A 25,701-nucleotide genomic window follows, 5' to 3' on the forward strand; every position below is an offset into this window, starting at 1 on the left:
TTGGGGGCACTGCGAATAGAATTGGAAGTTTAATTATCTCATTGATAGAAATTTTGGGGAATCCAGGAACAGCCTCTGCCCCATCCAGGCCTCCCCACCCCCACACACACAAACTCCTCTCTTCCTGCCCATTCTTGGTCACTCTCTCTCTCTCTCGGTTTCCCGATTCTCATCTGCCGCCCTCCTCGTGCCACTATTCCGCTCTCCTCTCTCTTTTTCCATCTGCCTCCACCCCAAATCTCCCCAGTGTCTGTCCCTGTTGCCTGGCTTCCCTCACCCTCTCTTCCTCACTTTCTCTGGACTGACGGCCGTCTGCTCTCCTCCCGGACACACCGTCTAATTGAAATGGAGCGCTCCAGAGAATGTTAATAGGAAAGGCAGAATTAATTAGTCAGCTCTGGCATAATTGGCTTCCTCCTCTCCCTGCCTGGTGTCTAACTAGATAATGAGGCTCTCTCCATTCGCACAGAAGGCAGGCAAGACAAGGGGACAGGCCATGCCCGGGGATGCCCATCTTTGCCCCCCTCCACTGGAATCCTGGGGCTGCCTCTCCTGCCAGTCTCTCCTGCTCCTGGTGCTCAGGTCTTGGGGAGGCAGCTGGCCTGCCCCCGCCTGTGCCCAAAGGTTTGACATTGCTGGAGCTGCATGTTAAGTGGTTTGAGCCTGACAATGAAAGAACGCAGCTGCAACCTGGGGGGGGGGGGGAGTGATGAGGGCTCCCAAGGAGAAGCTATGACAGGCATCCCCCCCCCCCCCGTAGTGGTTGAGCATGTGACCATTCCCAGAGGGGAGCAGAGAAGTCTTATGTGACAGATGATATTTAACATTCCATATAGACTGCAGATTACTTCCACCTTTGACCCCACAAATTGTGAGCTACTGGAATGGCCACCTTTTTTTTTTTTTTTTTTTTTAAACAGATGAAGACTCTCGCTTCCACAGAGGCCCAGGGCCTTGCCAGTGTTCCCTGCTGGGACCCAGCCAGGGTCTGTCTGATCCCAGACACCATTTTCTTCCCCTTCTACTTTTGTGAGCATACTTTACAGCTTCTCATTAAACACAAGTGGTTGTGTGGAGTCACATCTTATACTAGCCTTGAGTTCTAAAGTCAGAGAAACCGGCAAAAGATCCGGAAAGCCATATGCAGTTAGGATTCTTTTCCAATACCCCTCACATAGGGAGAAAGAGCTTTTCTATTTGTAACAGCTACAGCTCTCCTTTTCTGTGGCCTTGAACCCCGAGATCTAAGCCAGGTGCCAGTGCTCAAACCTGCAATCCCAGCTACTGAGGAGACTGAGTGCCAAGGCCCTGAGTTCAAGCCCCCAATTTCTCTCCCCACTCCTTTCCTCTCTCCCTCTCTCTGTTGGGTGAGGGGATGAGGTGAGGATGTTGGGTTTTTTTTTGTTGCTGTTGCACCAGGATGACTTCAGTAGAGCTGCAGGAGACCCAAAGTTAAATGTGTGAGTGGGTGTGGCTAACCATGGCCCCGCCCCATGGCCCGCGGAGTGGGCGTGGCCAACACCAGCCCCTTCCTCTGCAGGCTGCTGACCCCCTGCTTCCCCCCGTAGGCCATGGATTCTGAGGATGATCCTTTGCTACAGGATGTGTGGCCTGAAGAGGAGGAAGAAGCAACTGGAGAGGCCTTTAGGGGGTCCCAGAAGTCGGGGCCCCGAGCCGGGGCAGTGGGGCACTGTTGCTGGCGGCGCTGGACCTTCCCTCCTGGGCCGCCAGCCTCGGGGTTCTGGAGTACTCTGGGCTGGGCCTTCACCAACCCGTGCTGCGCGGGCTTGGTGCTCTTCCTGGGCTGCAGCGTGCCCATGGCACTGTCGGCCTTCATGTTCCTCTACTACCCTCCCCTGGACATCGACATCTCCTACAACGCCTTCGAGATCCGCAACCACGAGGCCTCGCAGCGCTTCGACGCCCTGGCCTTGGCGCTCAAGTCCCAGTTTGGATCCTGGGGTCGCAGCAGGCGTGACCTGGCCGACCTCACTTCCGAGACGCTTCAGCGGCTCATTGCTGAGCGGCTGCAGCAGCTGCACCTCGGGAACCGCTCCAGACCCGCCCGAGCCCCGCGGGCTGTCCCCGTGTCCCACTGGGACCCTTCCTACGTCCAGAGGCCAACAGCCAATCAGAACCGGCATCTCCGGCAAGAAGCCTTGCCCCTGGCGGATGGGACGGCCAACCAGAGTGAAGCCCCGCAGGACCAGCCAGTGGTGGCCCAGAAAGAGCCACGCCAGCCCAGTGCCCCGCCCCCTGCAGCCGCTATGGCCAATCAGAGCCGTGCCCGTCGGAGTGCCGCCTCCCATTGGGACTATTCACGCACCTACGTGAGCGCCAATACCCAGACGCATGCGCACTGGCGCATCGAGCTCATCTTCCTGGCGCGCGGCGACGCCGAGCGCAACATTTTCACCAGCGAGCGCCTGGTGACCATCCACGAGATCGAGCGCAAGATCATGGACCACCCGGGCTTCCGGGAGTTCTGCTGGAAGCCCCACGAGGTGCTCAAGGACCTGCCCCTGGGCTCCTACTCGTACTGCTCGCCGCCCAGCTCCCTCATGACCTACTTCTTCCCCACCGAGAGGGGCGGCAAGATCTACTACGACGGCATGGGCCAGGACCTGGCCGACATCCGGGGTGAGCAGGTCCGCGGGCTCCGGAGTGAGCGGGGTGAGGGAGGCCCCGGGTCCGCTCAGAGCGCGAGGCAAGAGGGAGCCACTGGTCGAGATCTCGGGATGGAGGTTCGAAGCCAGCCCAGGCAGCAAAGTCCATGAACTCCTATCTCCAATTAACTACCAAAAAAAAAAGCCAGGTTGTGGCTCAAGTGGTAGGTCGCCAGCCTTGAGTACAAAAAGCTCAGGGACAGCGCCCAGGCCTTGAGTTCGAGCCCCAGTACACACACACACACACACACACGGAAGGTGGAAGAGACAGGATGAGTACAAAAAGCTCAGGGACGGGCTGGGAATATGGCCTACTGGCAAGAGTGCTTGCCTCCTACACATGAAGCTCTCGGTTCGATTCCCCAGCACCACATATATGGAAAACGGCCAGAAGGGGCGCTGTGGCTCAGGTGGCAGAGTAGTGCTAGCCTTGAGCGGGAAGAAGCCAGGGACAGTGCTCAGGCCCTGAGTCCAAGGCCCAGGACTGGCCAAAAAAAAGGAAAAAGCTCAGGGACAGCGCCCAGGCCTTGAGTTCAAGCCCCAGTACACACACGCGTGCCCGCACACGCACACACACAAGATGGAAGAGACAGGTTGAAGCATGAATTGAATGAGGAAGAGCAAAGTAGAGCCAGAGGAATGTCTGTGGAGGTTGGATACACTCATAAGGGACCATGTAGGGAGGCAGAATCCCATGAGGCAGGGACTGGGGATAGAGCTGCAGGACTGCATAGCCTGAGCCCTGGAATTAATTGGGATTCAAACAGAGCAATTGGGGATTGCTCTTCTGAGAGCTGTAGGTTCTGGAAGCTATCCCTACCTCTTTAGGTGTCCCGTCCCCCCCCCCCCCTCATTCCCGGAAGCTTGAGCAAGAACTTTGAAGAGGGATGAGGTCCTGGTAGGGCTGGTGGCTGCTACTTGTTGAGCTCTTTACCCCCTGCCAACAGGCTCCCTAGAGTTAGCTATGACTCACCCGGAGTTCTACTGGTATGTGGATGAGGGCCTCTCCGCAGACAATCTGAAGAGCTCCCTCCTGCGTAGTGAGATCCTGTTTGGGGCACCTCTGCCCAACTACTATTCTGTGGATGATCGCTGGGAGGAGCAACGGGCCAAGTTTCAGAGCTTCGTGGTCACATATGTGGCCATGCTGGCCAAGCAGTCTACCAGGTAGGAAGTCCTGCCACACCCTCATGGGGTCCTGTCCCTGTGTGTGAGCTGTAGCTGCTGTGGGAAATTGGGTTCCAGGTGCCTCCTGATCATTCACTCAAGGTCCCCTAGGTGCCTTGAGATCGTACGCCCAAGATCCCCTTTCCTACAGTGTTTTCTACCCCCGGGAAGTCTTTCTTGCCAAATCAGGGGCCAAGTGAGATACATTCTTGCTGTCTCTCTGTAAAGCCCTTCCCTTGATCAGTGCTTATGCTTCCTGAACATGACAGCTTGGAGGGAGTGAGGGAGCTCCTGAACTCTTGCCCTACAGGCCTTATGTATTGATTTTCTCCTGAGATGGTGCTTTCTGGAAAGATTTCTAGACAGGAGACAAGGAGCTCCTCTCTGTCTCAAGTGTCTAAGGAGACACTGGGTAAGTTATTAACTTCAGGTGTCAGTGGAACAATAAAAGGAGAGAGTCTAGCTATGCATGGTTGTGCCTACCTGTCATCACCACAAATCAGAACCCTAAGCTAACATTACATGTTAAAGTTTGAGAAAGGTCTAATTTTATATTCTGTCCCAAAGTGAATTATGTACTGGATATAAGAAAAGAAAAGGAGAAGAAAGGCTAACTCAACAGTCCAACGGGTTTTATGTGGGAAGAAAATCTGGGAAGGGCAACCAGGTCTCGAGCTTCAGCCTGGCTGAAGAGGAAATGGAACCCTCCCTCCCCCTTACAACTAGGGTCCCTTTAGACATTAGGCAGAGAAAGTGAAGTCAGGTGGGGCAGATGGACATGGGTGAGATGAAGGCAGCTGGGAAAGCCATGTTGAGTAGAGAGTTTCAGAGTCTCCACAGCATTCGTGTCCACCAGGGGCATCAGCACCAGACGTGCCCTTGGTCTCCGCCCTCTTCCAAAACCAGTGAACGCGTTTGTCAAGGAAGATAGGATAGGGGAGATGATTCAACAGGGTCAGCAGAAGGACAGTTCTAAGATATGGCTGTCACAGGGGAGGGGAGGTAGATGAATGCTTTCTGTTCTAGTTATTTTCCATCACTGGGATCTGGGATTGTTTCTGGCTCATTTCTGTAGTTCTAGCCTTACCACTGTGCCGGGCTTTAGTAGGGGTTTGTCTGAGGAACGAACGAACAAAGAACGAACGAATGAGTTTGTAGGGAAGGTAGCTGAGAGTGACCGACTGTGGAAGGCTCCTCGAAGTTTCTGATAGGAATTATCACTGTGGAGATGTTCAGCTGCAGCGTTAAACCACTCACTGCCCTTAGGGGAAAAACCAATCACTCCCGTCCCTTCCCCCTAGCACTTCATAGCAATCCTGACAGACAGGGCTCCGATTTTAGTGCCTTCTTTTGATTAACAAAACCCTTTCCATTCCTCTGTTAGTGACCCAAGAAATGAAGACGTGCACCTGGACTTAATACAGAATTATACACGCCACTACTCTCACCGTTTCCCTGATAAAGCTAGAAGTCTTAGAACACTGCTTTTATTGTTTGTCTGCCTCTTGTATTTTTATCCTGCGTGTTAGTTCTATATATACTTAAACCCCCCTACGATGTTATGTTATTGCACGTAGTCTTATCCATATTTACTCACATGCTTACCTTTCCCTATTGCTCATTACTTTCTACAGTTTCATGTGTCTGTAGAATTCTTTCAGTGCAGGCTTACCGGTGGTAAATTCCCTGTTTTGTTTAACTAGAAAACACCTCCATTTTGCAGTTGATTTTGCTGGTGCAGAGTTAGATAAATGGGCAACTAGTTTCTTTGAATATTTTAAAGGGGCTGTCCCACTGCCCTTGGACTTCCATTGTTTCTGTAGTGAAGTCAGCCCGTAACTCTTTTTGAATGGTTGTTTTTCCTCTGGCTTTAAGATTCCTCTTTGTCATCTCTTCCGTTTCACTAGTTTTACTGTATTGTGGTTTTCTTTGTCTTTGATCAGCCTCAACCACAGAGATTGATCTATAGGTTGATGTCTAATCAGTTGTAGAACTTCCTGGCTTGTACCACTTCAAATATTGCTTCTGATTCTGTTTTCTCTGTGTTCTCTCCTTTTATGGCTGTAATTACACAAATGTTAACTCTTATCACCAAGTCCCATCTGTCTTCAGTGCTCTTTTCTAGGTTTTACTGTGTCTAATCTCCCTGCCATTTAATGTCTGAGCTTTTAATGTTAAAGTTCTGCCTTTTTGTTAAGAATTTGCATCTGACTCTTTGTGTAGCTCTACATCATTGTGGAGATTCTTCCTCAGTGATTTTTTTTTTTTGTCTACAGTCTCCTCTCTCATCTTACACACACCAATTACGATGGAGTTTGGATAGCCTATAGAAATGTTGATGGAGTCTTTTCTTATGCTTGGTTTTCAGCCATAATCCTGTGTTTCACTAACAAAGACAGTCTTGCTTCTTTCTGATTCAGACACATGTCAGTTCTTTTTCTTTCTTGTCCGATTGCACTGGATAGCACCCCAGTACGATACCAAACAGCTGTGATGAGAGTGTGTACCCTGTTCTAAAAGCAGTATGTGGGGTGGGGAGAATGGTGAAAGGGGCGACATTGATCAAGATGTACTGTATTCATAAACTGCTTTGTTAAACAGCAACTCCTTTGTGCAGCTGCTTAAAGATAATAAAACAAGAAGTGTATGGGATTCTTAGTGTCTTTTCTCAGGCTAAGGGAGCATCATTCTGTTCCTAATTTGATGGGCTATTTTTTTAAGCAATTATGAATATTTGATTTTTTTTCTAATACTTATTCTGAATCCAAAGAGAGAATTAGTAATTCTTTTTTTTTTTTTTGAACAGTAAATCGCATCAAATTGTTTCTTCCTGGGGCATGTCCCCTTAATCACATTGTATTGTCCTTCTCATGAAGTGTTAGAGTGTTTGTATTCCGTGCTTGTATAACACGTTCATGATAGACATTGGACTATGCTTTTCTTGCCTCGCTGTGGTACCATGGTAATTCTGGCCTCCTATTATGAATCAAGAAGTGTTCCATTTTATCTAGTTTACTAGGGAATTAGTGTATAGCTGATGTTGTCTCTTCCTTTATATACTTTTGCTGGATCTGGAATGCTGGGTTGGCAGTCTTCTCCCAGGATGGAAGGGCATTGCTCCATTGTTCTCCAGCCTGCATTGTTTCCATGGGAAGTCTGCTGCCATCCTCCTCTTGGATCCTCTGTATGTGATGTGCTCCTCCCTCATACTGCTTCCAAGATGCTCTCGTGGTCAACTTTTTGAACAGTTTAAGGTGTTCGCAATTGTACTTGTTGTTTCTTTCCTGTGTCTTTGGAGTTCATTCTTCAAGCTTCTTGAGTCAATAGGTTCATAGTTTTTGTCGAGTTTGGAAGTTCTCAGCCTTTTTGGAGAATCTAAAAGCCATATGTTGAGCTACACTGAGAATAGGAAATGCGGCTGAGACGCTAAGCCAGGGTAATCAGCGACCCGCGTTGTCCCATCTCTCTCAGGGACCATGATCCTTTGTTCTCTGGTGTCCTGTGTTGTCTTCCATATGTTTTCTCACATTTCTCTTGGTTCCAGTAAGAAGTACAATTTAGATCTCATCCTGTTACTCCTTCAACAGAATCAGGTGTTGCTCTTGTTCGCTTTTTAAAGCACAGTTTGTTTTTCTATTAAAAATAGCTTTTAATCCAGGCACCGGTGGCTCACACCTGTCATCCTAGCTACTCAGGAGGCTGAGATCTAAGGATTGGGGTTGGAAGCCAGCCCAGGCAGGAAAGTCTGTGAGACTCTTATCTCCAGTTAACTACTAGAAAACCAGAAGTGGTGCTATGGCTCAAGATAGTAGAGCCCTAGCCTTGAGCGAAAAGCTGAGGCACTGAGTTCAAGCCCCATGACTAACAACAGCAACAAAGGAAGGGGCAGGGAAGGTAGCTTAGTGGTAGAGTGCTTACCTAGCATGCATGAAGCCCTGGGTTTGGTTCTTTAGTACCACACAAACAGAAACAAAACAGAAGTGGCACCATGGCTCAAGTGATACAGTGCTAGCCTTGAGGAAAAAGAAGCTCAGGGACAGTGCTCAGGCCCTGAGTTCAAGCCCCAGGACTGGCAAAAAAAAAAAGAAAGGAAAATAGCTTGCAATCATGAGAAGAACAGGAATGTGAAATGGAATCTGGAAGAAGCCAATTAGAATTTAAATTTTGCTGTGGGTAATCAGCAGCTGGAAGTCGACATAGAAATCATTGTTATCTGAGTAGAACAGTAGTTCTGAATCACTGGGGCGAGTTAGAAAACATGAGAGGTTCTGCTGTACCCAGAAATCCCGCTTGGTTTGCCTGTGCCTGGCCTGACTGTGAGAAGCCACCGGATGACTTGGGTGTCTAGCTGAGGTGAAGGGGGAGCTCCTGGCCCCCCCGGCCTTCCTCCCCCCCCATGTCCTCTCCTCATGTCCCTTCTCCTCCCAGCAAAGTCCAGGTCCTCTATGGCGGAACAGACCTCTTCGACTACGAGGTGCGCAGGACCTTCAACAACGACATGCTCCTGGCCTTCATCAGCAGCAGCTGCATCGCTGCCCTGGTCTACATCCTCACCTCCTGCTCAGGTAGGCCCAGCCCCTCCTCTCCTGCTGGCCGGCCAAAGCCTGCTTCTCGGGAGTGCCGGCATGTTCTCTGATCTGGCCTGTGACAGAGTGGCGGCTCTGTGGTGTGGGTAACAGAAGTCCCAAGGCAGGTGGGGTCGTCCCCAAGAACCCCACCCCCCCAGGACCTCTCAGCTTGACCTTTCGCTCTGGGATCATTTTTCTCCCTTTGAGAGCCTGGGGTTGGGGAACCAGGGACATCAGAATCTGGGCTGTGGTTATCTGGGCCGTAGCCTGTTTCATATCTCATATTAGCTGCCCTTCTCCCCGCATCTCCAGTCTCCGTGCCCACGAGCCACTGCTCACTACTGTCCACGCACAGCAGGTGTGCCCTGTTGCCCAAGTTGGTCAGACATGGTGATGCCTTCAAAACTGGAAAAGAGTGGAGCACCTGTGGCTCGCACCTGTCATCCTAGCTTCTTGGGAGGCTGAGATCCGAGGATCTGAGTTCAAAGCCAGTCTAGGCAGGAATGTCTGTTAGACTCTTCAATAAACCACTCAAAAAAGACTGGAAGTGGCACTGCAACTCAAGTAGTAGACAACTAGCCTTGAGCACAAAGAAGCTTGGGGACAGTGCCCAGGCCCTGAGTTCAAGCCCTAGGATCAGAAAAAAAAAAAAAAACACTGGAAAGGGTATGCAGTCCTCCATGCAGCAAATGTCACCTGGGCACCAGTTCTGTGTCCGATGCTGTCAGGTGCCAGGACTCAGTGGTAAACTGACAGACATGGCTCCTTCCTGAGGAACCTCTGGTCATCTGGGGCACATGGTGTAGGTTTCGTTCCGTGCTAGCACTCAAGGTAAGTTCCACCTCAAAGGTGAGTTCCCTAGTCCACCTGACTGGCCAGGTGGTTTTGTCTGCCACTCGGGCCTCCTGCTGACATGGAGAACTGAGAATTGCTCTGTACCCGCACTGAGAATAGACCGAGTTGTGGAGGGGCCCAGGGCAAGGAGACTTGGGGCAAGGCCGGCCAGGGGCAGGGATATCAAGTGATCCCCATCACCCCTGTACCTCTTGCCCTGCCCAGTGTTCCTGTCTTTCTTTGGGATCGCCAGCATTGGCCTCAGCTGCCTGGTGGCCCTCTTTCTCTACCACGTGGTCTTCGGCATCCAGTACCTGGGCATCCTCAATGGAGTGGCTGCCTTCGTGATCGTGGGCATTGGTGAGTTGTAGGCCTTCCCGGGGCACTTGGCCCCTTCCGTCCCAAGGGCTTCTCCCTGGATGCAGCGCTGGGCTTCTACAAAGGCCCTCTCGGGCCTGGGGAGCTTGGAGTATGGGGGTTAAAATTTGAGTGGGAGATGCCTGGCCTTTTGATGGGCAAAGAACAAGCAAGGATGCTGGGCGGAAGTGAAGGCCCTAGGACGGCAGGCAAAAGGGAAAGCAGGCGAGGGCTAGGAGGAAAGGATGAATGAGGCCAAGGAGCTGGATGGGTGGGGCTTAGACGTGTGGGTGGGGCCTGGGCTTAGAGTGGCTATGGCCTGCCCAAGAGCATGATGGGTAAGGCTTGGCTCTATGGGTGGGACCAAGGAGCTGGGTGGGTGTGGCTTAGACTTGTGGGTGTGGCTAGCCAAGAAGCATGGTTAGTGGGTGGGGCTGAGACTCCTGAGCCCTGAGCTGCGGCTCTTTGTACACTGGACTCTCCTGGAGCCTGCTCTGCCCTGCCCTGCCCTGCGGAGGCTGCCCAGAGGTGGGGGGCCTGAGCTCACCTGCCCTCTGGCCCCAACTCCCTCCCCCAGGAGTGGACGACGTCTTTGTATTCATCAACACCTACCGCCAGGCGGCACACCTGGAAGACCCGCAGCTACGCATGATCCACACCATCCAGACGGCGGGCAAAGCCACCTTCTTCACCTCCCTCACCACGGCCGCCGCCTACGCAGCCAACGTCTTCTCCCAGGTGAGGGCCCCTCGGCCTGGCCTGCCTCCCCGCCGGCCCACGCATGGCTGGCACCCCGTGGTCTCCAGCCCCTGCCTCCAGGCGCCCGCCATTCCTCTGGAGTCCACTGTGCTTATGAATCTCCCTCACCAGAACCTAACCGGTGGGCAAGCAACGCTCCTGCAAGCCGTCTTCCTTACTGCTGCTCTCCAGTACTGTCTCCCTCTGCCTGGGCATTGGACCGCGTCCCTAGCCCTTTCCTACTTAATGTCATAACCCAAGACCATTGACACTGAGGGCCGGGGACGTAGAGTGACTTCAGGTCACACAGCTGGCACGTGGTGAGCCTGGCACAGTCTCACCCCCAGCCCACAGCTCTTCCTCCGCCCTCTTCGTGCCATGTTTCCACCCCTCACCCTGGCCTCCTCTCTCCGGCCTGTGCTCCTGCAGAACAAGCACTTGGTGCTGCGAGTCTGAAAGACACGCCTTTGAGACAGGTAGACCTGGGCCACACATGCAAGCAAAAAGCTTAGGTGCTTCCTCCCTTGGGGATTATCCTGGAAATGGAGTGAGATGACGATGAAGGTGTTTAACAAAGACTGCAGGCTTGTCTGCTTGTTGCCTATGGCTTTCTGTCTGCCGTGACCTGGGGCCAGTCCCTGTGGGAATTCTGGGACTCCTGTCCCCCGCTCCCCATTTCTGTGTGGTACATCACTAACCTGTGGCTGGTCAAATGGGTATAGCTTCCTGGGTTCCTCTTACAGCCTCCACTGTGCGCTTTGGCTGGGCCAGATGCTGTTCCGGCTGGGATTTCAGGTAGCGGGGGCTCTAGCCGGGTCGTAGGTAACCGGTACTCTAGGTGGCCGGAGCTTTAGGTAGCTGGGGCTGCAACTCTTAGGAAGGAGCACATCCTCCGCTGCTATGCCTGGCACCAGCCCTTGGCTCCCGGTGCCTTCCTGGGCTAAGCTGGTGTGCAGGGGCCTGGGCCCCACCTGACAGCGGGGGTCTCGGCCCTCCCTGGCCGCGGGGATGCCAGGCTGACCAGTGCCCGTCCCCTCCCGGCTCTAGATCCCGGCCGTGCACGACTTCGGGCTGTTCATGGCTCTCATCGTGTCCTGCTGCTGGCTGGCCGTGCTCGTCACCATGCCCGCCGCCCTGGGCCTCTGGAGCCTCTACCTGGCACCCCTGGAGAGCTCCTGCCAGGCCAGGTGAGCCACCTGCGCCCCCTCGCGGTCCGCACAGACAACAGCGGGCCTTCGGGCCACCGGCCCAGTCTCCCAGCCAGTGCCTGCCGTGTGCCCCGGCCTCAGAAGGCGACGCTGGGGCCCAGCAGTCAGCCTCTGTGGCCATCTGACTGCCAGGAAGTGGGCACAGCACCGGGGGCCTGGTCCTTCCCGTGCCCATTACCCAGATGGCACTGCTGGCTTCCCCGGGGCCACCGTTCATGGGGAGCTTGCTGGGGGTCCCGCTGCTGCCCCAGCGCCACCCAGGGGCCCACTTACCAAGGCCGTCTCCAGGTGGAGACCATGGGCCAGGCAGCCCGGGACCCGGAGGCCTGAGCGGTGTTGCCAACTCTCGGGTCGCTGGGCTCGGGGCAAGGCACACAGAGACCTTGGCCGGTGGGATTTGGGGGTGCACAATACACCCACTCGCCTGCTGAACCAAGAGGGGGGCCGGAGGAGCTGAGCGCCCACCTTGGCCTGTGAGGGTGAGCACAGTGTCCCTTTGGGGTCCGTGTGTCACCGGTGGCACAGGTTGGGCACTGCGCAGGGTCACCCGCTGTCTCCATTGCGGGCATTAAAACTGTTTTTAGGGCCGGGCACCAGAGGCTCTCGCCTGTGATCCTAACTACTCAGGAGGCTGAGATCTGAAGGATTGTGGTTCAAACCCAACCCAGGCAGGAAAGTCCATGAGACTCTTTTCTCCAATTAACTACTAGGAGGGGAAAAATATCAGAAAAAGTGGAGCTGTGGCTCAAAGTGGCAGAGCATTAGCCTTGAGCAAAGGAGCTCATGGACAGCCCCTAGGCCCTGAGTTCAAGCCCTGAGACTGACAAAAAAGAAATTAAGGACAGTGTCATGATACTGAAGTGTCTTGATGGAAGGGCACCTGTTCATAATCCCTGCAGAGACCCCCGCCTGGGCACAACTTTCCCAGAGCCTGGTGGGGCACGTTAGTCTTTATGGGCAACTCCGAAGGCTCCAATACCCATCCCTTCTCTTGGCCTCTGTGCAGCCTTGGGCCGGTCACTCAGCCTCTCTGTTCCTTTCTTGTAAAGTAGATGTGATCACTGTGCAAGGGTCACAAGGACAGGCTGTCACCTGTGTAAAACACCCATGCTCACAAGTGTTAGTTGTGCTAACACGAGCTGGGTCCTGCTGCTCCCCAGGACCCCCCTCCCCCCCTGCAGCCCCCGCGGCTCCTGCTGGCTCCTGCGGCCATTAACGGCTGTCACGTGGCAGCCGAGAGGGGCCGCTCTGTGTCACCACCGCGCCCTGGGCAATGTCTGCTGTCACCATTGTCTCCCGGAGGGTCGATGACCCTGGTGGCAGTGGCTGCGGCCTGCTGTCCACGTTGTCTCCAGTGAGATGGCGGCGACCCAGGGGCCTGGGACCCCATCTCACGCCTCTCCCTGCAATCCACAGGTGTCACCAGAGGTGCGGCCGCTTCCCGGGGGGCGGGCCTGCCCCGGGCCCCGTGCCCTACCTGGACGATGACCTCCCCTTGCTGAGTGTGGACGAGGGGCCAGGTGAGAGCCAGGCCGGCTGCCCCCGCAGGAGCCACCCTGGCCAGCAGGGTTTGTGGGACACCCCCACCCCCACCCCGTCCCAGGGCAGGGCTGGCTGAGGTGGTGGAAAGGGGAGGGAACCCGGGGGCGGGGGAGGGGGCCTCACCCAGCCCTCGGGCTTCCCTGGATCGGGCAGGGGCCCAGAAGGCTCCGATGGGCCGACAGGCCGCTCTTCCACCCTGCCTGGCAGTGTCTCTGGAGCTGGGCGACGTGGCGCTGGTGTCGGTGCCCCCCGAGGGCCTGCAGCCGGCCTCCAGCGGAGGCAGCCGGGGGCCGCTGCTCGCACAGCTGCAGGAGCTGCTGCACCACTGGGCCCTGTGGTCAGCCGTCAAGAGCCGCTGGGTGGTCGTGGGTAAGCGCATCCACCCCCTTCCTGGCCGTACGGCACCGGGGGTGGGCGGGGCGGGGCCACGCGGGGCCTAAGCATGCCGACGCCGGAGGCCCCGCGCCTGGAGGTGACATGGAGGCTGGAGGCCCGGCCGCCTCCTTCATGCTGGACCCTCTCCTTCCTGTGGAGGAGGCTCTGGCCCTGTTGCAGCTGCCACTTGCCAGGCATCTGATGGGGGTTGGGCAGGGCTCAGGAGAGCAATGTGCTCGCAGTCAGGCTTCAGCGTCTACAGCCTGGCTGGCCCTGAACCCCAGTCCTGCCACGCGCGGTGACTCGGCCTCAGCCTGGCTGGCCCTGAACCCCAGTCCTGCCACGCGCGGTGACTCGGCCTCAGCCTGGCTGGCCCTGAACCCCAATCCTGCCATGCATGGTGACTCAGCCTCAGCCTGGCTGGCTCTGAACCCCAATCCTGCCTCAGATGCTGACTCAGCCTCAGCCTGGCTGGCCCTGAACCCCAGTCCTGCCACGTGCGGTGACTCAGCCTCAGCCTGGCTGGCCCTGAACCCCAGTCCTGCCATGCACGGTGACTCAGCCTCAGCCTGGCTGGCCCTGAACCCCAGTCCTGCCACGCACGGTGACTCAGCCTCAGCCTGGCTGGCCCTGAACCCCAATCCTGCCACGTGCGGTGACTCAGCCTCAGCCTGGCTGGCTCTGAACCCCAGTCCTGCCTCAGATGCTGACTCAGCCTCAGCCTGGCTGGCTCTGAACCCCAGTCCTGCTACGCACAGTGACTCAGAGGTGCTCTCAGTCTCCTGTTGTATAAGCGGTAGCAAGGCTGGCATGTCATCAGGTAGAACACAAGTCTTCCATATGCATTATACCAGCTCACACACAAAAAGAAAAAACTACTATGTCTAGCCAGGTGCCAGTGGCTCAGGCCTGTAATCCTAGCTACTCAGGAGGCTGAGGATTGAGGTTTGAAACCAGCCTGGGCAGAAAAGTCTATGAGATTCTTATCAGTAATTACCAAAACTGGAAGTGGAGATATGGCTCAAGTGGTAGAGCTCCATCCTCAAACAGAAAAAGCTAGAGGAGGGCATGAAGCCCTGAGTTCATGCCCTAGTACTGGCACAAAAGAAAAAAAGGATTGTGTCTAACAGTGCATCCTTAGGATGAAGGTTTTAGCCTGCTAGGTGGATGTGGGAGGTGCCAGGAACCATGCGGCATTGCCATTGGCCTTGGTAGGTGGATGTGGGAGGTGCCAGGAAGCATGAGGTGTTGCCATTGGCCCCGGTAAGTGGATGTGGGAGGTGCCAGAACCATGAGGCATTGCCACTGGCCCCAGTAGGTGGATGTGGGAGGTGTCAGGAACCATGAGGCATTGCCATTGGCCCCGGTAGGTGGATGTGGGAGGTGTCAGGAACCATGAGGCATTGCCATTGGCCTTGGTAGGTGGATGTGGGAGGTTCCAGGAAGCATGAGGCATTGCCATTGGCCCCGGTAGGTGGATGTGGGAGGTGCCAGGAAGCATGAGGCATTGCCATTGGCCCCGGTAGGTGAATGTGGGAGGTGCCAGGAAGCATGAGGCGTTGCCATTGGCCCTTGTCTTTGTACTCAGTAGCAGACTGGGGAGGGGGAGGGTGGTGGTCCAGGTTCTCATGAACTGGTCCATGCCCTCAGATACCGCTAGGCTCTTGTGGACAAATGTCAGCTTGTAGCTTAAAGCCAAACCCAGAACTCTGCACATGACCACATGGTCCTGGCCCTGGAAGAGCTGTCGCTAGCGAGTGTCAGCCACAGACTGGGCACTGCCGGGACCCGGCCCCACTGCAGATCTGCGCGGGGCCCCGGCCCCGCCAGGCTAGCACGGCCTCCCTCTTCTCAGGGCTCTTCGTCTCCATCCTCATCCTGTCTCTGGTGTTTGCCAGCCGGCTGCGCCCCGCTAGCCGGGCCCCACTGCTCTTCCGGCCTGACACCAACATCCAGGTGCTGCTGGACCTCAAGTACAACCTGAGCGCAGAGGGCATCTCCTGCATCACCTGCTCAGGTAGACCCCACCCTCTGGTGTCTGGCTGTCACTGTGTAACCTCTGCTCCTGAGGCCCCCCTGTTTTATCAAGCGCAGGACTTCCTGGGTGCCCGCTGGGTGCCGGCTCTGGGAAGACGCGGTGGGCGGGAGAGACAGGACCCTGGAGCTCGGCGAGTTCATGTGCCGACCGGCGCTGGGCCACTGTCACAGATGCAAGCCTTGGCAGGGGAAGGGCAGGGCGCCAGCTCTCGGGGCAAGCTTTCTGGGGGAGGCCACGTCTAAACTGACACTTGGGGGTCAGGAAGGAGTTAGGCTGGAAGGGCTGGGCAGAGAGGAGTTAGGCTGGAAGGGAAGGCCTTAGCTTGGCTCAGAGCGCTGAGGGTAGGGGAGAGCAGGGCTAGGTCAGAGAGAGGGGTCTTCAGGAGCGAGGTCCGGCTAGGTGGGGTGAAGTGAGGGGTTAGGGAGAGGAGCCAGGATTCAAGGAAAGAGGTGCTGAGAGGGAGTCCTGGCTGGGTGGAGGCTAGGTGGGTGTGGATTAGAGCCCGGTGGCAGCTGATTGGGGGGGGGGGCAGCCCCAAGGAGACAGCAGTGGCGTGCGGAGGCTCTCGGGTGCTTTGATCTGCACGGGATGTGGAGGTGGAGCTCCTGTGCCAGGCCTTGCCGTAGCGGCTGCCTGCGCTTGGGAGGGCAGGTGGAAGCAAGTCAGAGGCCACTTCTCGTCGCCTGCGCCTGGTTGGGGTAGAGCTTGGATTTACCCGGCCTTCCCCTCGGGCGTGGCATTAACCAAACGCGTGAAAAGCGGCTGCAACCCAGAGAGGTGCCCAAAGCCCCTTGCAAATAGAATCTCCCCCAGAACCCTTCCCTGCTGGCACCGGTGCCCCGGGGGACACGGGAAACCAGCCCCGGCTCCGCCTGTGACAGCCGGGAAGCCCAGACCCACCCCGGCCGCCCGCCCCGCCTCTGTGCCGCGTCACCGGCCTCTCCTTGGCCCGGGGTGCTCAGGAGCGGCCGTCTCCCGGGACCGCCCTGAGGTGTACAGTGAGTCCATGAAGTGTCTCACGCTCACTGCTAAGACCCAGTGCACAGTGCATGGCCCGGCCGGGCGTCGCCCGCCTGTCATCGCTGCCCACTCTGGTGCTCGACCGCGTGCCAGGCACGGGGACGGCCGTGCGGCAGGGCCATTTGACTCTGCAGCCCCGTGGTGGGAGGTGGGCCGTCACCACAGGGACGGGGTTTGGAAAACGAGGGGGCCCTGCACCCATGGCTCACACCTGTGGAGGCTGAGATCTGAGCCCAGACGGGAAAGTCCGTGAGACTCTGAGCTCCAGTTAACAAGCAAAAGACCAGAAGTGGAGCTGTGGTTCAAGCGGTAGAAGGCCAGCCTTGAGAGAAAGCGCTAAAAAGAGCACACGGCCCTGAGTTCAAACCCCAGAACCACACGTAGAAAGAGTGGATGACCCCCTAGCTGTGCCTTTCAAGGACACAGTTGGGTGTGTGACGCGCTTCAGTTCTGTCCAGTCTCCTTCAGACCGACTCGGTCCCCTCCCGGCCTCTGCCCTTTGCCGGCCAGGCCGGCCGGGTGTCCCCTGCTGTGCTGACTTGATGTGGGGGGGGGGCTCCAGGCCTGGCCGGGTACACCCCGCTGTGCTGACTTGACGTGGGGGGCAGGTCTGTTCCAGGAGAAGCCTCACAGCCTGCAGAACAACATCCGCACTTCCCTGGAGAAGAAAAGGCGAGGAGGCTCGGGCATCCCCTGGGCCAGCCGGCCCGAGGCCCCCACGCAGGGTGAGTGGGGTCCTGAGCCCCCCGCCAACCCTCCCGGACTCTCCATCCAAGCAGGGCTTGGGATGATGAGTGCTGGGGAGTGACCCCCATGAGACAGTCACCCCACGACCCAACCTCACAGCTGTTTCACACCAGCAGCCTGGTGATCACCAGTGGTATCCATCTCCTCATCCATGGCAGTCACCCCCACCATCACCTCCTCTCCCCCATCACCTCCTCCCCCCCACCTCCCTCACCACTGCCACCCCCATAGCCCGCTACCATGCACGTAGCACAGGAACTGAACCAGCCCTGGAGGTGAGGGCTGGGGGGCATGGGAGGATGGGGGATGGCAGGGTGCCTACTCACTCCTCCTCTCCCTCCCCCATCCCTAGACTCGGCTGGCACCGTGTACGTCTCCACAGCCAAGGCGAAGGGCCGCCCAGCTGTCTACAGGCTCTCCCTCAACGCCACCCTTCCCGCACCCTGGCAGGCCGTGTCCCCCGGGGATGGCGAGGTGCCCTCCTTCCAGGTGAGCCGGGGCTACCCCGACCCCAGGCCGCACGGGCGGGCCCTGCCCCCCTGGGGGGGAATGGCAGCCCTGAGGATGGAGCCAGGTCTACCACAGGGGCTGCAGGGTGCTGACCGCTTGGGCCTCTGGGTCAGCCGGGCCTGGGGTCCAGTCCTGGCTTGGCCTCGTGTGGGTGGGGAATTAGGTTATTTAAACTCTCTGAGCCTCAGTTTCCTTGTCTGTGAAACGGCTGGAGGTACACGAGGTAAGGCCCGTGCGGTGTGTGACACCGACGCCGGGGACATAGTTCCGAGCTCAGGGGGCAGCGGCTGCAGCCTCCAGAGCCAGATCTCCTGGAGCGGCCCAGGCGGAGGCCCCTCCCAGGGACCGGCCGCCTTCCTTTCCTCGCCACGTCCCTCTGGGGGCGGTGACCCTGGGCCACCACCCCGGGAAAGGCCCGGGCGGCTGGTGGTTGCCTGTCCCCCCCCCCACTCCCCAGTAGGTCACCCCCTGCTAGAGCCCAGGCTTGGCCTCCTGGGTCGGGTCATTGCCTTGTCCGAAGCCCCGCTGGGGAATGGCTTTCAGAGAGGCTGGAGCCCCGGCCTCCTGAGCCTCCCCCCGACTCTGCCCCCCCCGCCGGGGGCGGGGACAAGGCAGCGTGTCCCGGGAGGGCGGGGACGGCCGCGGCCAGAGGCCTCCCCGAGCCACCTGTCTTGTCTCTGTCAACCCACTGCTCAGGTGTATAGAGCGCCTTTTGGTGACTTCACCAGGAAGCTGACCGCTTGTATGTCTACAGTAGGGCTGCTCCAGGCGGCGAGCCCCTCCCGCAGGTGGATGCTGACGACCGTGGCCTGCGACGCCAGGCGGGGCTGGAGGAGCGACTTCAGCTTCTACGTGGCCGCCACGGAGCAGCAGCACACCCGGTAACGCCCCCCCCCCCCCGCCTCCTCTCGGCCTCCCCTCTCTCCCTCGGCCCCCGTACCTTACTCTCCGTCCTCCTTTTCCTCCTCCTCCCTCCCCTCCTCTTTCCTTTTCCCCTTCCCTGCTCTTTCTCTTCCCCTCCCATCCCTTTCCTCCTCCTCCCTCCTCCTTCGTCTCTCTTCCCCCTCTCCTCTCTCCTCTCCCCCCTCCTTCCCTCCCCTCTCCCCTCCTCTCCACTCACTTTCGCTCCTCTCCCCCGCCCTCCCGCTTTTTCACGTAAAAAGCCTGCGGGAACCTTCTGGAAACCTCTGTCCACTGCCACACACCTGTTGGATGTCTCTGTGCCCAGGGCTGAGGACTGGGACATTGTCACAGACAACAGGCCTGAGATGTCCGTGACACACACACCACCACCCGCCCCTCCCCTCCTCCCCCCCCCACACCACCACCCGCCCCTCCCCCATACCACCACCACCTCTCCCCTCCTCCCCCCCACACCACCACCCCGCCCCTCCCCCATACCACCACCACCTCTCCCCTCCTCGCCCCCCACACCACCATCCGCCCCTCCCCCATACCACCACCACCTCTCCCCTCCTCGCCCCCCACACCACCATCCGCCCCTCCCCCCATACCACCACCCACCCATCCCCCCATACCACCACCGCCCCTCCCCTCCCCCACACCACCACCCACCCCTCCACTCCTCCCCTCCCCCCACACCACCACCCCGCCCCTCCCCTCCTCCTCTCCCCCCCACCCGCCCCTCCCCCACCCGCCCCACCCCTCCTCCCCACCACTTGCCCCTCCCCCCCTCCCCCCCACGCCACCACCTGCCCTTCTCCTCCTCCCCTCCCCCCACACCACCACTTGCCCCTCCTCCCCACCACCAATTGCCCCTCTCCCCCACACCACCACCCGCCCCTCCCCTCCTCCTCCTCTCCCCCACACCACCACCCACCCCTCCCCTCCTCCTCCTCTCCCCCACACCACCACCCGCCCCTCCCCTCCTCCTCCCCCCCCCACACCACCACCCCGCCCCTCCCCTCCTCCTCCTCTCCCCCCACACCACCACCCGCCCCTCCCCTCCTCCTCCTCTCCCCCACACCACCACCCGCCCCTCCCCTCCTCCTCCCCCCCCCACACCACCACCTGCCCCTCCCCTCCTCCTCCTCTCCCCCCACACCACCACCCGCCCCTCCCCTCCTCCCCATAGCGCTCTAGGGGCCAAGACGGCAGCCGTGCCTATCACAGTGCACACGCCCTCCCTCCCTCCCAGCGCCCCCTCTGCCAGAGCAAGCGTCCATCGCGCTTACTTTCTTGAGATGGTGTCTGGGCCGGGGCCTCCTGGCCGCCGGGGCGGCTGCAGCGTCACGGCGGGTCAGGCGGCAGCGGGGCCCCGCGCACACACGGCCGCCCGCTGGGTCCCGTCCACCAGACCCGCCTCATCTCTGGGCACAGGTTTCCCTGTCCTCCCCGTGACGCAGCAGCGGCTAGGAGTCATCAGACATTTTAGACATTCTAGAAAGAGCTCTGAGCTGTCCCCGGCCCCGTGGTCTGCGAGCCGAAGGCCGTGGAACCCTCGCGTTCATCGGCCTTGTGGCTCCTTGATTCTCCCGGTGCCACATGGCAGGAACACACGGCTGGCCGCGGGCCCCTCCCGGACCGCTGCCGACCCCGAGAGCCAGGGTCAGGGCGTTCATCTGGGCAGCGCAGGCCGAGGACAGGCGTCCCCCGCCCCTGGCAGAGACCAAATCCCCGCGGTTCCGGGGCTCCCCGGCCCTCAGCCCCGGCCTCCTTGCCCCCGCAGGAAGCTGTACTTCGCGCAGTCGCACCGGCCCCCCTTCCATGGGCGCGTGTGCCTGGCGCCTCCCGGCTGCCTGCTCAGCTCCAGCCCGGACGGGCCCACCAAAGGCTTCTTCTTCGTGCCGAGCGAGAAAGGTACCGGCGGGCACCTCGCGGGGCCCGGCCCGCCCCGCCCCCCGCCCTGCCCCCCTGACGGCTGTCGCCCCCCGCAGTGCCCAAGGCCCGCCTCTCCGCCACCTTCGGCTTCAACCCCTGCGTGAACACAGGCTGCGGGAAGCCGGCCGTGCGGCCCCTGGTGGACACGGGGGCCATGGTCTTCGTGGTCTTCGGCATCGTCGGCATTAACCGCACCCGGCAGGCGGACAACCACGTGATCGGGGACCCGGTGGGTGTGCCCACGTAGTGCGAGTGCACACGCCCGGACGGGGGCTGAGAGCCCAGGGGGAGGGGGAGGCAGGTGCTGGGTGGGGCGGGGGGAGAGGGCAGGAGAGGGGCGCCGTGGGACCCGGGCCCCCGTCTCACCGAGGGGCCTGGGCCGGCTGTGTCTCCTTGGGAAAGGGCAGCGTCATCTACGACAGCAGCTTTGACCTCTTCAAAGAAATCGGGCACCTGTGTCGCCTCTGCAAAGCCATCGCGGGCAACTCGGAGCTGGTGAAGCCGGGCGGCGCGCAGTGCCTGCCCTCGGGTGAGTGGGCGGGGCGCCCGGGCACCGCCCGCGAGGGACGGGGGAGGGGTGACGCCGGGCATTCTGGGCCTCCGCGGATTAGGGCGGGCTCACCGGGCGTGTGACCGGGGGCGTGTTCCTGGAGAGCAGGGGCCGTGCCACGCGGGTGCACGTTTAGATGACCCGAGGTCATGCCCAGGAGGCCCCTGGGGAGGGGGAGGCGTCCGTCATCATCTCCGCCCAGTGGCAGAGGTGGGGTTGGCAGGGGCAGGGCCGAGGGTTGTGCGCGTTTCCGGGGGGCGGGGAGGCAGGCGAGGGGGTGCAGGTGTGAAGCCCGGGAGGCCGCTGTCTGGCCCCAGCGCGTGTTCTCCTCTCTCCGCAGGCTACAGCCTCTCCTCCTTCCTGCAGATGTTGCACCCCGAGTGCAAGGAGCTGCCGGAGCCCAACCTGCTGCCCGGGCAGCTGTCCCACGGGGCGGTGGGCGTCAAGGAGGGCCGCGTGCAGTGGATCTCCATGGCCTTCGAGTCGGTGAGCCCCGGGCCTCGCGGCGCGCCACGAAGCACTCGCTCTGGATGAGGGGCGCCTCTGCTCCTGGCCCTCAAGTTGCCCGCAGCTACAGAGCCACTGCGGCCAGATGGGGGGCTGGTCCCGTAACCCCCGGTCCTCAGTAAACCCAGGCCAAAAGCCTCTGGCAAGCTTTTCTTCTTCGTCGTTTGTTCTTGGTAGTGAAGCCGACACGCTGTAAAGACGCACCATCTTCACAGTCTTTGAACCCATAACCACATTAAGAATGTTCTGGGCCGTGGCGCTGTGGCTCCAAGTGGAAGAGCACTATTGTTAAGCCCCGTGACTGACCAAAAAAACGTGCTGGGCGCTGGTAGCTCACGCCCGTAATCCCAGCTCTTCAGGAGGCCGAGAGCTGAGGGTCACAGTTCAAAGCCAGGCTGGGCAGGAAAGTCCGTGAGACTCTGACCTCCAAGTAACCACCAGAAAACTCGAGGTGTAGCTGTGGCCCACAGCGGCAGTGCTAGCTCAGGCCCCGAGTTCAAGCCCCATCACTGACAAAATAAAAGTTCTTGGTGGGGCCTAGCTGGTGAGCACCAGGGACACTCACCCCTTGCCCACCACCACGCCCCAGCGCAGTGGGACCCCCCCCCCCCCGGGGAAGGCCAGCAGCCCACAGCCCCAGCCATCTCACGGGCTCTTGTCCCCTGCAGACCACGTACAAGGGCAAGGCCTCCTTCCAAACCTACGCGGACTACCTGCGCTGGGAGGGCTTCCTGCGGCAGCAGCTGCAGACCTTCCCCGAGGGCTCGGCCCTGCGCCGAGGCTTCCAGACCTGTGAGCACTGGAAGCAGATCTTCATGGAGATCATAGGTGAGCAGCCTCCCCACGCCAGCCACGCGCCCCGCCAGCCGGCCCAGGCCACGCAGGCCCACGCGGTCCTCCGTCCTCGCGAGCCCTGGGGAGCAGGGCCCGGTTCCCCTCCCGCAGGGGCCGTCTGGCCAGCCGCAGCCCGGGGAGCCATCGCTCAGGAGTCCTTGCCAGGCCCTGTGCCGGGGACCTGGCCCGTGTGGAGCCCCAGATGACCCACCACGGGCCGGGCACCCGCACAGCCTCTGCCCGGCCAAGACCGGGGGCGCTGCGGGCTCCGTGCTCCTCCTCCGCCCCCTGAGGCCCCTTCTCCCGCGTGCAGGTGTGCAGAGCGCCCTCTACGGCCTGGTCCTCTCCCTGCTCATCTGTGTGGCCGCGGTGGCCGTGTTCACCACCCACGTGCTGCTCCTGCTGCCAGTGCTCCTGAGCATCCTGGGTACGCGGCTGGGGCTCTGCGCCGGGCGGGGGGACAGGAAGAGGGAGGGCACCCCCCCGGCAGCTTCCGTGAGCCTCTGATGGCCCCTGCTCAGGCCATCCCTTCCCCTCGGGGCCCTCCTGTCGCCATGCTCGTCCCAGGACCGTGGCAGCGGGCCGGGTCCGAGCTGTGCCTCCCCTCGGGTCCCCCCCCCTCCGGCAGGCATCGTCTGCCTGGTGGTGACCATCATGTACTGGAGCGGCTGGGAGATGGGCGCGGTGGAGGCCATCTCCCTGTCCATCCTGGTGGGCTCCTCGGTGGACTACTGCGTGCACCTGGTGGAAGGCTACCTGCTGGCTGGGGAGAACCTGCCGCCGCACCAGGCCGAGGTGAGCACGCGCCGGCCGCGGGGAAGCTGAGCTGCGGGCCTTGGGGTCCGCTTCTGAGCAGCGTGGCGGGGCCTTTGGCAGCCCCGTGACTCCCCAAGTGACCAAAGGGAACCTGGGCCCTACCCAAGGCCCACCCACCGGCCTGCCCAGGAGCCAGGGGCCCTTCCCACGGCCCACCCACCGGCCTGCCCAGGGGCCAGGGGCCCTTCCCACAGCCCACCCACCGGCCTGCCCAGGGGCCAGGGGCCCTTCCCACAGCCCACCCACCGGCCTGCCAGGGGCCCTTCCTGCGTCCCGCCCACCAACCTGCCCAGGGGCCAGGGGCCCTTCCCACGGCCCACCCACCGGCCTGCCCAGGAGCCAGGGGCCCTTCCCACAGCCCACCCACCGGCCTGCCAGGGGCCCTTCCCGAGTCCTGCCCACCGGCCTGCCCAGGGGCCAGGGGCCCTTCCCCGTGGCCCGCCCACTGGCTTCTACAGGGGGTGGGTGGTCCCAGCCGAGACCCTGAGGCCCCACGCACAACCATGCCCCTGACCCAAGGCGTGTTCATGTGGACACACTCCTAAACACGTGCAAGCGAAGTCAGTCGCGTTCCACCACGTGAGGTCGAAAGACTCCCATTTACGGGAGCCACTGCCGTCCCCCACAAGCGGCGGGTGAGGCCGGGCCGGGGTGCGTGCGCAGACGCCCCAGGCGGGCCCCGGCCGCAGCCACGCCCTGTCCTCCCCAGGACGCCCGCGCGCAGCGCCAGTGGCGGACCCTGGAGGCCGTGCGGCACGTGGGCGTGGCCATCGTGTCCAGCGCGCTCACCACCGTGGTCGCCACCGTGCCGCTCTTCTTCTGCATCATCGCCCCTTTTGCCAAGTTCGGCAAGATCGTGGCCCTCAACACGGGCGTGTCCATCCTCTACACGCTCACCGTGAGCACCGCCCTGCTGGGCATCATGGCCCCCGGCTCCTTCACCCGCTCCCGGACTTCCTTCCTCAAGGCCCTGGGCGCCGTGCTGCTGGCGGGGGCCCTGGGGCTGGGCGCCTGCCTCGCGCTCCTGCACAGCGGCTACAAGATCCCCCTGCCCAGCGGGGCCGCCCTATAGCCCCGCGCCGCGTGGACCACGCCCTTTCCTCACCAGAGCCTGAGCTGCGCGTGAAAGCGCTGTGGAAGGGACCGGCCCCCCTCCTGTGCCCGGGCGCCCCGGGGCCCCCCCAAGCTGCCGGGTGGGCGTCTCGCGACCACCACATCCCGTGGCCGGGGAGAGGGCAGCGCGGAGCCGCCTCGGGGCCCGGGCCTCCCGGCGGCCTTTCAAGAAGAGCACAGCGGGAGGGGGGCACCCTGCCGCCCCTCCCTCCCTCAGCTTAGCCCAGCGGGTGCTGGGCGGGCCTGCGGTCCCCCTGGCCCAACAGTGAGCACCAAGGAACCCCGCCCTGGGCTGTGCATGTCCCGCCCCAGCCTCGGGGGCTCCCCCAAGACCTTCCCTGGGGCCGCCGCGAACCCCGGCCCCGCCGGCCGCTGACTGGGGGGGAGGGGGCGTCTGGGGGGCCCGCGGGGGACCGGCCGTGCCTGCTGCCGCTCGCGGCGGATGGTTCCCATTAAAGCGCGATGAGGCTGCAGAGCGCCGTGTTCACGCGAGCGTCTGAGGCGGGGCTGGCTCGACCGTGTTCTAACAACCGGGGCCCAGCCGGAGCCTCGTGGGAACCGGGGGTGGGGGGGGGCTCTGCCGTGGGAGGGGGGCTTAGCACACACTCGTCTCTCCGGGGCCCATCCAGCCCCGCAGAGCCTTCCGAGTGCCCGGCGTGGCGCCTGACACGGCAGCGGGCAGGCAAATAACCGGGGGCCGTGGCTGCGTGACAGGTGCGTGCCACCGTCCCCTGCCACCCCGGGCGGCTCCCTGCGTGTGGGGGGGGGCACGGCAGGCCGGGGGCAAGCCGTCGTGAGGAGTCGGTGCGACCCTGGCACTGGCTGGCGCCTGGCGGCCGGACGCCCTCCTCAGGGAACCACGCAGACCGTGCTGTGTCCTCGCGGCTCCCGAGGCGGATGTCCCGCCCACCCGCCAGGTGTGGGCCTGGCCGGTCACTTCCGGCCGCAGGCAGAGGGGCCGCCCGGCCCGCCTATCCTTGGTGCCTGTTGGGTTGTAGACACGGACTCTGCGTCCTCATGTCCTCTCCCCTCTAAGAGGGGATGCGGGTCACGTGATTAGGCCTTGAATGGCTTGACCTTCATCATAGGAGCTTCAAAGACCCTTTATCCCATAACCACCACCCCCCCCCCACACACACACCCAGAGCCACGGTCAGGGCGGCAGCTCCTATGGGGGACCATGTGGGCCCCCACACCACCACCTCATCCACCGGGAACCGAGGCCTGAGCGATGAACCCCCTAACTCACGGCCGGGGAGTGTGGAGCCAG

General features: G+C 60.7%; 1 protein-coding gene across 2 annotated transcripts in view; it reads left to right on the forward strand.

Moving 5' to 3' along the window:
• The window catches only part of Disp3 (dispatched RND transporter family member 3), a 37,201-nt gene extending 12,811 nt beyond the window's left edge, over nucleotides 1-24,390 (forward strand). Inside the window, exons 2-21 of one of the 2 annotated variants that reach the window (XM_048349817.1) lie at nucleotides 1,569-2,640; nucleotides 3,614-3,833; nucleotides 8,262-8,398; nucleotides 9,461-9,595; nucleotides 10,170-10,330; nucleotides 11,378-11,517; nucleotides 12,955-13,058; nucleotides 13,288-13,449; nucleotides 15,311-15,472; nucleotides 17,122-17,238; nucleotides 17,613-17,749; nucleotides 18,467-18,651; nucleotides 20,460-20,590; nucleotides 20,668-20,840; nucleotides 21,014-21,140; nucleotides 21,502-21,647; nucleotides 22,337-22,496; nucleotides 22,816-22,929; nucleotides 23,131-23,297; nucleotides 24,028-24,390. In XM_048349817.1, coding sequence (XP_048205774.1) covers nucleotides 1,572-2,640; nucleotides 3,614-3,833; nucleotides 8,262-8,398; nucleotides 9,461-9,595; nucleotides 10,170-10,330; nucleotides 11,378-11,517; nucleotides 12,955-13,058; nucleotides 13,288-13,449; nucleotides 15,311-15,472; nucleotides 17,122-17,238; nucleotides 17,613-17,749; nucleotides 18,467-18,651; nucleotides 20,460-20,590; nucleotides 20,668-20,840; nucleotides 21,014-21,140; nucleotides 21,502-21,647; nucleotides 22,337-22,496; nucleotides 22,816-22,929; nucleotides 23,131-23,297; nucleotides 24,028-24,390 — 4,110 coding nt within the window. In that variant the 5' untranslated portion in view covers nucleotides 1,569-1,571. Of the gene's footprint in view, nucleotides 1-1,568; nucleotides 2,641-3,613; nucleotides 3,834-8,261; nucleotides 8,399-9,460; nucleotides 9,596-10,169; nucleotides 10,331-11,377; nucleotides 11,518-12,954; nucleotides 13,059-13,287; nucleotides 13,450-15,310; nucleotides 15,473-17,121; nucleotides 17,239-17,612; nucleotides 17,750-18,466; nucleotides 18,652-20,459; nucleotides 20,591-20,667; nucleotides 20,841-21,013; nucleotides 21,141-21,501; nucleotides 21,648-22,336; nucleotides 22,497-22,815; nucleotides 22,930-23,130; nucleotides 23,298-24,027 lie in introns of those variants that run through there. The other variant, XM_048349818.1, reaches the window with a different exon arrangement.
• The last annotated feature ends 1,311 nt before the right edge of the window (nucleotides 24,391-25,701 follow it).

Source organism: Perognathus longimembris, chromosome 7 (assembly GCF_023159225.1).
Source record: "Perognathus longimembris pacificus isolate PPM17 chromosome 7, ASM2315922v1, whole genome shotgun sequence".
Lineage (NCBI taxonomy): Eukaryota > Metazoa > Chordata > Mammalia > Rodentia > Heteromyidae > Perognathus > Perognathus longimembris.